The sequence below is a fragment of the Cucurbita pepo genome, chromosome 3, assembly GCF_057944985.1.
Source record: "Cucurbita pepo subsp. pepo isolate OVF chromosome 3, ASM5794498v1, whole genome shotgun sequence".
Taxonomy (NCBI): domain Eukaryota; kingdom Viridiplantae; phylum Streptophyta; class Magnoliopsida; order Cucurbitales; family Cucurbitaceae; genus Cucurbita; species Cucurbita pepo.
In genome coordinates this window covers 11537964-11549423 of record NC_141800.1, presented here as the reverse complement: position 1 = coordinate 11549423, position 11460 = coordinate 11537964, and the positions used below count along the sequence as shown (strand labels likewise).

Sequence of the window (11460 nt, the reverse complement as noted above, 5' to 3'; positions counted from 1 at the left end):
AGTTCAGTCAACTTTTTGTTGTTATGCCAAACAAGGAGGCACACCGAAAATTATATGCACTATCTCTATTGTGAGCATGCTCCTTCCACAAATATGGTTTAATAATATCACTTCTTATGAACGAGCAAATCCATTGTTTATACGTACATTTTTTACCGCGCGGCGTCATGATCTTGACATGCTCACGATCAGCCTTAAAGAGAATTAAGCCCCATATAAATTTTTCGCCTCAACTTTGTGGCTTCGTTGGACCTTAGGCGAAGTTTGTCTTTGCCAATCGAACATAACTTGTGCGGAATCCAAGCTTGTTCAACCCCACACGGCGCCTGTGCGTGCATGTTCAATTATCTGTGACACATTCGACTTGCCTCTACACTAGACCAAGTCATTTGGTTCGACCTTGCCTCTACTCGGGCCCAAGGTCTCTCAATGCATCGTCGCATCTTATCTTGTCATCTCGATCCCCATCGATATGGTTCATATGTCTTGGTGCCATCCCAAGTCTCAGGATATCGTTGGCCATCACAACCCATTCTCGATGCAGTTGAAAAATGATTATTTATTTATTTTTAAAATAAATGTATAAATTTTTTTCACATAAAAAAAATTGGTTTAGAGTTAAAAAACATGAAAGTTTTTACTTTTTGCTTATTTATTTATTTGTATATATTTTTAGTCGAACATGTGATGTATTAATAGAGTGCATTTGTTTAATCAATTAAACCATTTTTAAATTGAAAAAATAGAAATAGTGTAAATAGCTAAAATTATGAAATGAAATTTCAAGTTTTAGGGTTTAGTCAATTGAAACATAATTTGAAATTGTCTATTATCCCTCTCACGCTAAACCCCCTTCCAGCACGCCGGCGGCGCGACTACGTCTCCAGTAACATTTCCCGGCGAAGCTAACCTCCCACCCTCCAGGCGACGGAAAACTTAGACGAGTGTTCCTGAGCGGCGAACACACCCACGCGAATCGGGACGTAAGGCAACTAACCCTGTGTTTTAGCTTCCTTTCGGACACGAATCGGCGAGGACTCACGTCAACCAATCGGTAAAACTTTATTGAACAATCTCCTAGGCTCTATTAAATCGTTTTAGACTAGAATAGGTTCTAAACCTAGTTTACCATATTTTGCTAAGATAGGAAATTTGAACCAATAGGAATTGAAGTGCATTAAAAACTTGGGGTAAGTACTTCTGCCTTGTGGGAAATTGTGCCTGTTCAATTGTTTTACTTGATAGTGGGCTTGTTGCTCAATGCATGTTGAAGGCATTATATTTGATTTATCTGCTAATTGATTTTAATAAGGATAGCATGCTGAAATGTTGTTGATAAATGATTGTTTTGTTATAGTTTAGTGCTGTAGTTGAGTTAGAAGGATGCTGCTTTGTATGGGCATGTGAGAAAGCATGAAGTTTAGGTTCATGTTTCGTTCTTGTGGTTCGGCAAGTTGTGGTTATGCATAAGAGACTAAGGAAGTAAACCTGTTTATTATGATAGTTGTTGAGGCGTCTGAGTGAAATGAATCGGTGAAAGGGGTCCAAGGGACCGAGACTGATATGTTTTGAGCCCTAGACTGTGTCGAAATCATAAGCATATTAGCTGAAAGGAGGGCCTTTATATCCCTTAAGAAGTTAAATCTGCTGTATTTCATTTAGTGCTTCATATTATCCCTCCTATTATTACTTATTAGAATCCCTTTGGATATTAGTAAGATGGAAAAAGTTGTTTGTCCCTTCCTTGTCCTAAACGCCTTTTCTTTCTCCATCTGAATGGTTAAAGTCCCTAGGAAAATAAAAAATTGTGTGGCAGACTTCTCATGGCAGAGACAACACTATGGACCTTGTTTAAAAGCATTCTTCCCTTGTGTTGTACTTGCAATGGTGTATTCTTTGTGGGTGTTTGGTAGAGGACTTTCATTGCTTTTGTGGGGCTATCAGTTTATTCATTCTCTCTGGGTTTGTTGATTGGAGACTTTTGGCTTATGTTTGGCATGAAATCGCGATGGTTACACTATTGTTGAGGAGTTTCTCTTGGGTTTTCCTTTTAGGAAGAAGGATAAAGTTTTATGACAAAGTTAGTTTCTTTTCTATTTTGTGGGGAGTTTGGCTCAAGAGGAACATTAGGATTTATAGGGAAATGGCGAGGTTCAATGCCTCCTTGTGGGCGTTGTCACCAGGCATTTTTGTAACTATGTCCTTGATTTTGTTGTTTTGGAATTCCTTTTTGTAGTTTGAATGGGTCTCCTTTTTTTGTTGGGGTTGTTTTTTGTAAGCCTTTGTATATTCTTTTATTTCTCTTAATGAAATCTCGATTTGTTACCGAAAAAAAAAGGTGGATGGAAAATGTCTTTAGGGACTTCTTACAGGGAGCAACCATTTCATTGATTGGTCTAAATTCGAGGTTGTTATACATGCTTCAACTAAACTTCAGAGAAAATATCTTGATAAGTGTATGTAGATTGAATTAAGTCTCAAGAGGTTGTTATAATGGGTTGACACGGTCAAAGTCATCGACACCATGGAGAAGTTGACTAGAGACTTCATGTGGAACTGTGATGTTTATATTCCAAGATTTAGTTTGGTTAGTTGGAATTGGGCTTCGTTGCCTATCCAATATGGGGTCTTGGGGTAGGTTCCTTCCAGTAGAGGAATCACCTTGTGGAGAACAGTTCGAGTCTTGTTGTGGATCAAAACCTCTCAAAGGTGCTTGCGGGGGTAGGCCTTGATTCAACATTGTTGATGGTAATGCTCTCTTTTATTTTTTGGAGTTAAAGTTGAGAACGACAAAAGAATTCATTTTTGGGAGGTACCTTGAGCCCAGTCAGCCCAGCTTTTGCAAGTATATCCTGACATCTATTTGATTCCCAGAAGAAAGGGGCTTTAATTTTGGATTGCTGGGTTAATGATTGGTTGACCTGGATTCTTGGGGGTAAGAAGAAGATAATTTGACAAAATTTTGGTATTGGACAGCTAATATCGAGATAATTGGCTCTGTTTAGTTGGGGAAGGGTCATGACAACTATGTTCGATCCTTGACTCTTTGTGGAAAATTTCCTCCAAATCCTCCCTTTCGAAGCTTGCTGCCTCGTCAACAAAGTTGCAAACCACCCTAATTAACCGGCTGGGAGTTTTTTGATTTCAAAAGAGATATGGTTCTTTTTATGGTTGTTTTCATACATGAGCCTCAATACCCACGAGAAGCTTCGAAGGAAATTTCTTAATTGGTCTTTTTTTCCCTTCGGTTTGGTGCTTATGTTCCAAGGTGGGGAGTTTTTAAACCATCTGTTTGTGCATTGTCCTTTCCTTGTGAGGGTGGTTTGAGGAGATTGGTGTATCATTATGCTTACCTAGATTGGTGAATGAGTAGCTTGTGGAAGCCCTTACAGGCTGGAGCTTTAAAGGAAAGGCTAAGATCGACATGGCTGAGCAAGCCCCTTTGTCCCCTCAGTTCATTACTTTCAAAGTCGGAAATGGGCAGAAAATTACTTTGGGAAGGATTAAAGATGTCCACAAAGCAGAACAGGGCAAGGATGGAGAGGGCTTGACCCCGCCACCTACTTCAATTCCTATCCCCTAAAAATTTTCATTTATTTTTGTGGGGATTGGGGTAGGGATTCCCTACAAGAAATTGGCGGGGATTGGGTTTCTCGTGGTGAATTCTTTTTCAATTTTATATATGTGTATGTGTATATATATATATATTAAAAATTATTAATTTCAAAAAAAATATTTTTAATGGATAATTTCTATTTTTCTATATAATTTATATTAATAAAGGTAAAACATCTTAATAACTCCAATAATATTTCACAAGCAAAAATATAATATAATGATTTACCAACATAATTTTTAAAAATTCAAATTTCAATATTTCAGCATAGTCTTTAGCACTTGTAAAAAACTTCAGCATACTTAAACAAATGGAAGCAAGAAATGTGTATATACAATATAATACAAATGCATTATAGGTTAGTTTTGTGTCTTAGTTTTAATATATGTACACACATATACATAGTTTTGATATTTATATATATAAAGTAGGGCGGGGATGGGGAATATTGTCTATTCTCGGCTTTATTCCCCGCTCCAAATTGTGGGTCCCTAGTCCCGTAAGTTAAATGGACATTTTTAGATGTGTGAATTGGAGATCCCCCTTGTGAAGCCTTTCCTGAGATTTATAACCTTTCCCTTCGAAAAGAACCAATGGTGGCTGATTGTTTTTTGTAACAGTGTATGACACGATCTTTTTTTGTGGTGCTCTAGCTATGGAAATTCTTTTGTAATTACAATCTTCTCAGAATTATTGTAGATTGGAAGACTCTTCTTTTGTTGGTCTTCTTATTTCTTTTTGAGTTTTTCACTTTTTGGAGGGGCCCTTCGTCCCTTGACTGTTCCTCTTTGTGCTTTCTTTGAAATATGTTCTTTCTCCATATAGTATATAAAAATGTCTGAAAAGGAAAATCGGTGTTGTACCACTAACACTGTGTAATAAATATTCCTATTTTTTTAAAACAATTTTTTTTTTTTAAATGAAACCATCAAGGCGCATTGCAATGTGTTAAATATGATTGAGAGTTGGGGTTGAGCTATAATTCATTATTTAATGATTTTCTTCAAAAATGTAAAAACTGAACAAAAGAGAAAAAACATTACTGAGAAGAGTATTTTCTCCCTAGATTCTCAAATTATATTTCCCCCCTCTTTCAGAGCAACTCCAACTGTTCTACTGCATATAGAGCTATGAATGCTCCAGCTTCACACGAGGAGGAAGAGGATCACGGAGAGGTCTTCCTTGATGAATCTGACATAATTCAGGAAGTTGTGATTGATGATGAAGGTATCTCTTTCCTACTGATGATTGTGAGCGTGTGTGTGTGTGTTGCTGTGAATTTTGCTTTACTAATGATTTGGCTTATTCTGTCAATTTAAGATCTTCCTCATGCTGTTGATGAAGAAGGCTCTGATGATGAATTTGTTGGTATGAGATGTTATTTTCAGTAATCTTTCTGTTATATAGGTTTAGTTAGCAATTTATTTTGAGTATTCTGCTCTCTAAATGTGTTGCATTTATTGTGTGTTTTCAGATGACGCTGATGATTCAGTTCATACTTTTACTGGCCATACTGGTAAGAATCTATTCTAATTGTTTTTCAATTATGTTGTAAATTATATCTGAATGTATAGTGTTTTCATTTCATTCGTTTGCTCTTTTCTGCAAGGTGAAATATTTATTAAATGAATTATTTGATGACAATGAATAACTACGTTTGAAATGCTTGAATCAAATTGGAGTTGTGTTAGCTCTACTAAATTCACCTAATCTAACAATGTTAGGCTTATCCTTATTCATCTTATAAGTAGAGGTGTGTTTTTTACTTTTCATGCATATGGTAAAGTTAATTTGATTATTAAACCTGTCTTCTCATATTAATGGAGCTTCAGTTTTTTTTTTCCTTTTTTTATACGAAACTTTTCATTGAAAAAAAAAATGAAAAGAGAGTAGAGCTCAAAAGATACCATCTCCACAAGGGAGAGAAGCAAAACAAAAAAATGAAAAAATAAGAACACCTTCTAAATTGAACATAAATCCTGAAGAGAAGACCAACAAATGGCTTGATCACAAGATTTATGCTCGAGAGATACAGTCTCCATCTCAATCAGGGATTAAGAAAAAATACATCACGCGTTTTAATGATCCTCAACCACAAGCTTTCTTTCAAAGCGACTGCAAATGCTCTTCATGCAAGGAACTTGCAATAACTTCCTCTGGATAGGACCTTCAAGAAAACCAGCAGGACATGCAAAGCTCATTTGGAATTTTTCGAATTTAATGTTCCGTCTACCACCTCTTAACCTCGGAAGCATGCACTAAAGGTGTTCAAAGAACATCCAAGGGATTTGAAAAGTTTCCAATATTAAATTGTTTTTTAAGAAGAAAAAAAATGTTGAACAGAACATAAAGCAATATCACCAACTCTTAGAAAGGTACTGCCCCTATTTTTTTCATTTATCTCGTTTTAGGTTAGAAGAAAACCACAATGATTCCTTTTTTACTTCAATGAAAGAACAGGAGGAATCCAAGAGATTGAGAGTTTGGATAGAAATACCAGCAAGACCCCCAAAGTAAGTTCTAATAGCTTCAAAAGTTTGGTGTTCCCAATATATTAGAGGTAAGTTTTTTTTTTATTGAAATTCAGGCACAATAACATATGATATAATCTAAAATTCCATGCTTTCATCTGATTAATTTTCGAGCTTCAAGTGAAAAAAACACTTTTTAACCTCCACCTTCCAACTGGCTCAAGAACCAAAGGGGTTTTCCCATTTTCCAGTCTGAGGATAGCTTTATCATCCATGAAGGGGATTAATTTGACTACTGATATTCAAATGTTCCTCAAGAGCCCCCTTGATATCCTTCTAGTTATCATATGCATAACCTGGTTACAACTAAATTTCACAAAAGTTCAGAAGAGGCATAGTTCCTCATGGATCATACTGGAAATTTCTTTGACGTCATATTGGATTTGGCAATATCCGCACAAGACTTGGAAGATCTGGTTTCTCCATAAAAAAAAATGTTACACATCGCTCATGTCCTTTCATCTTTTTACAGACGACACGCACTCTGGGAATGGCTTTTTTTTTTATTTTTCCCCTTCACTTAGATCTTAATATTGTTAATTTTGTCATTTCTGTAATGGAAGTTCATGTTGGTGTAACTCTTTTCCTTAGGTGAGGTTTACACGGTGGCTTGTAGTCCAATAGATGCCATGTTAGTTGCAACAGGTGGTGGAGATGACAAAGGATTTATGTGGAAGATTGGCAGAGGAGATTTTGCACAGGAGCTTACTGGTTTGTGCAATGATACTGTAAATTTATGTTTATCCTTTTGTTTTCACTTCCAAAAGCATTGCATTGTGCTTGCTAAGTAGCAAATCCCACTTCCCCTTGGCTAAACCTGTGAATTAGCATATTAGATGTAATATTTGATAATTTTTTCTAACCGATTCAAGGGCAACTGAATGCAGGTCACAAGGATTCTGTGTCTAGCCTAGCATTTAGTGCAGACGGACAATTACTTGCATCAGGGAGTTTTGATGGACTTATCCAAATTTGGGATATTTCGTCAGGGAATCTTAAATGCACACTTGAAGGCCCTGGAGGGGGAATTGAGGTGGAGCTATATTTATTTTTTATATAATTGATAATCTAACCAAGTCGTTCATTCTTTACAATAATCGTGGTAGATTCATCAATAATAACAGAATGATCGTGGTAGATTCATCAATAATAACAGAATGATCGTGGTAGATTCATCAATAATAACCATTTGATATCGCAGTGGGTAAGGTGGCATCCGAGAGGACATCTAGTTTTGGCTGGTTCTGAGGATTCCACCGTTTGGATGTGGAATGCTGATAGAGGTGTCTATCTTAATATGTTTTCTGGTCATGGTGCGAGTGTTACTTGTGGTGATTTTACCCCTGATGGTATTTAACTAATCTCCGTTTCTTTTTCTTACTTCCCATGTAAAAATTGGTGCATGTTTGGTAAATTTTCCGTTTCTGTTTTTTTATTTTTGTTTTTTTCCCTCCAGGTAAAATTATTTGCACCGGTTCGGACGATGCAACAATGAGGATATGGAACCCAAAAAGTGGTGAAAATATTCATGTTGTGAGGGGTATGATTGAAAACTGAGTGTATAACCCATTTTTAAGTTTTCCTTACAGAGTTATAAGCTTTTTTGAGATCTCAAACTCACAAGGAATTAAAAAATGAAATCCGTACCCTGATTTTGGAACTTGACCGTCAATCTTCTGAGTCTAATTTTGGGGAAATGAAATTACCATAGGACAGATGTTGATTGGTTACGGAGTACCGAGAGAATTGAAATTTCTATCCTTGCCTATTAGTAAGTTATTATGCATAGGAAATTGAATTTATAGGAGTATTATATATATATTTTTTGGTTATAAATCCTTTTGGTGTCTATACGTTCATGATTAGTTCTTCAATTGTAGTCCTTAGTCCGTTTCAAATTCGTAACAATTTAATTCAAATAATTTGGTATCATGTAACTATAAACTTGTGACATATTTTCTAGGTTAACTATCATGATTTAGTTTTTTGTGAAGTTCATCGAGATATACAATTTAAGCTTACATCATTGAGCAAAAAACAATGTATATACCAAAATATTTTAAAATGATTACTATTTATATGATAATAACTTGAACTCGGTGTTGGGTACGTATTAAGTCGGTAGTTCTTCTGTGGTGACGATTTTTACCTTTTTGTATTCTTCAGGTCATCCTTATCACACTGAAGGATTGACTGCCCTAGCACTCAGTTCTGATTCAACCCTTGCCCTTTCTGGTTCAAATGATGGTTCTGTTCATATTGTGAATATAGCAACTGGAAAGGTTATTTCTATAATTCATTTACACATCCTTCGTCTGTCTATTTAGCTGACAGCTGTTATGCAGGGAGTTGCTAGGGAAGTTCTTAACAATGAATGACCATTTATCTTTCTTGGAAATGTTAGTTTCCTTGGAAGGATATTGTGAAATATGGCCACGTCATTGTTTTGTTGAATATTTAATTGAGCATTTGGACTAGGTGTTGCACATATGTGCATTAATATACGGTACAGTTTGCAGTTACTATGCGGCTAGAGAGGAAGGCGTAAAGAGAAGGGGATATTATAAAATATAGCATGTTGGAAATTAGTTGGTCGGTTATGTATAAGAGAGATAAGCATTGTATTGGAGCCAGCGAGAGCTAGTGTCACAATCGCGGTTTCTAGGCAGCAGATTTGGCGATTGTGCGGTATCCACTCTCAGCACTGGGAGGGTCAAGCTTACTTCGAGTTACGTTGCCTGCAATCGGGCAACGTGAATACAAACCTCAGGTCTTGATTTCAAGAGAAGATTTTAGAAATCGGGGGAGAGAGGTTTTGGAAAAAGAGTTTTGAAAGCAAGAGAGAGAAATTGAAATTGGTGTTATATTGGAATGTAAGCAAAAGGCAACAACAACGGCTTACTGCATATAACTATCGGGTTGGGAGAAGTTGACAACTAGTCATATCCTCCTATAGTACATTTTGAGGCATTTCATGTCTACCAGGCGTAGCCATGACATCGCCGAAATGTCACTCTTCAAGAAAACAAGAAAGAAATAATACAACATGAAACCGGTAAAAGAAAGCAATAAAATAGTACAAGGCAAAGGTTTCGGCGTGTCACGAGCATGCGGCCATGGACAACATGCCTTGGACAAGCATGATTGTGAGACCTAGCATCTTAAAAACTTAGGAAAATCTGGCTTCTTGAAAGCATTTCATGAACATAACGGTTTTGTGAGAGTTGGTATCGAATCAATATTAAAACTTTGTTTTGTACTTATTTTGGGCCTTTAATAATGACAAATGGGGTTTCTATGAATTTTCTGTCTTGTTATCTAACGGGTCATGCATCAAGATAGATAGAGAATTTGGACAAAATCTTGGCTTATCATATCTGCTTCCTTCTAATACTAATACTGTCGGGTCTGACCAATGTTGTATATGACTAGTTGAGATATCCCTAAGTTGGCCTGGACATTCGCATTTAAGGATTAAAATTTGACCATGGATATAGATTTCTTATGTTTTCATGTTCTTGGCTTGGTTGTGCAATTGATGGATTGAAACGAATCACTTATTGCCTTTGACAGGTGGTAAATTCTCTGGTTTCCCATTCAGATTCAATCGAGTGCATTGGTCTAGCACCAAGGTAATCTTCACTTTCTGCTATGTCATATTATCATGAGGATAGATGTTTCAAACAAGAGATTATGAAAGCATGATGATCTGAAAAAACCAATCTTCTTGCCAGATGCCAAGAATTTGATAAATTACGTTGAATTAGTAGTTAAGTCCAGAATAGATTTCTGCAAAAATGCTATTGAACCTTTTATTTTCCATAGCGTATGAATGTTCTGATTGTTATAAACTTGCAATCAGCTCCCCTTGGGCTGCAACTGGAGGAATGGATCAGAAGCTCATCATATGGGATCTTCGACAGTCGTCGCCACGCAGTATATGCGAGCACGAGGTCCGTTGCTAACAGATTCAAGTTTTTGACAATCCGTGCTTGTATAGTGTTGGCTAAAACATTTGTTCCCTTCCTATTTTGTACAGGATGGAGTTACATGTCTGACTTGGATTGGCACGTCACGGTACGTTGTGACCGGATGTGTCGATGGTCGAGTACGAATATGGGACAGTCTAGTTGGAGAATGTGTTAGAACCTTTACAGGGCACACTGACGCCATCCAATCTCTCTCGGTGTCTGCCAACCACGAGTACCTTGTTTCTGTTGCTCTTGATAATACAGCTCGTGTTTTTGAGATTGCAGAGTATCATTAAGTAGTAGTGTCTTCGTTTTAAGTTGAATGTCACGAGTGTTATCCTCATTCGCGATCTTGTATGAGTTTGTATTTGTAACAAGCATTGCATGGTATCGTTATGTAAAATTTTTGGTTGTTGAGGTTTGATGAATGATATGATTTAGTGTTTTGGAAGTTTTAGAATATGATAGTTTGAATTTTGATGAATGATATGATTTAATGTTTTGGAAGTTATAGCTCTCAATATCACCTCACGTGGAGAAGCCAATACACTTTGCAATCCAATAATACAAACTACTATAGATACTGGACTTAATCACCACTGTGATTTGGTCCTTAAATGCGTGCTAGGTTGTGAGGTTTAGTAGAGACAATTCGTGATTGATTTGTTTGGTATGGATCTTAGGGATCCTCGAGTATGCCCAAAGGGGGCTTAAGGGGATAGATAACACGTTAAAGAAATGAGCTTGAGTCGATAGAGAGTTATCACGATCTGATTTTAAAATGCTAATAAAATAAAATATAAAAATGCGACCAAAATGCTAATAAAATAAAATATAAAAATGCTGGTTACGACAACTACCGTATCTAAAAATTTCCTTAGAATAAGTTAGGAAAGAGAGAATAAAAATGGATGGACTCAACTCCTGCAAATCAAATAAAAATAAACAAACATCACAATTAAATACAAAATGAAATCCAATTACAAGAAGTTGTTCAAATTTATCACAAAGATAAAATGGATATGGGATACAATTACAAAACGAAATACAAAATTACAAAATGAAATAAAAAAACGGACTGACACTTTAGAACGACCCCTCTATGACCACAACTCTCGAACACTCCCCCCTCGCTAGTAAATGAAATCCAATTACAAGAAGTTGTTCAAATTTATCACAAAGATAAAATGGATATGGGATACAATTACAAAACGAAATACAAAATTACAAAATGAAATAAAAAAACGGACTGACACTTTAGAACGACCCCTCTATGACCACAACTCTCAAACACTCCCCCCTCGCTAGTAGCTTACGAACACCTAGAAAAAAAAAGGTGAGT

The 11460-nt window shown here is 36.3% G+C and overlaps 1 protein-coding gene across 1 annotated transcript; it reads left to right on the top strand.

The window, feature by feature from the left end:
• Positions 1–791: 791 nt before the first annotated feature.
• On the top strand, positions 792–10602 carry LOC111791065 (uncharacterized). Its single transcript, XM_087122069.1, has 12 exons — positions 792–1054; positions 4714–4843; positions 4937–4984; positions 5091–5132; positions 6739–6858; positions 7035–7180; positions 7349–7496; positions 7604–7687; positions 8314–8429; positions 9721–9779; positions 10010–10100; positions 10187–10602. Exons 2-12 carry the CDS (start codon positions 4747–4749, stop codon positions 10412–10414), a joined length of 1179 nt encoding a protein of 392 aa, XP_086978195.1. The 5' UTR covers positions 792–1054; positions 4714–4746; the 3' UTR covers positions 10415–10602.
• Positions 10603–11460: the final 858 nt, after the last annotated feature.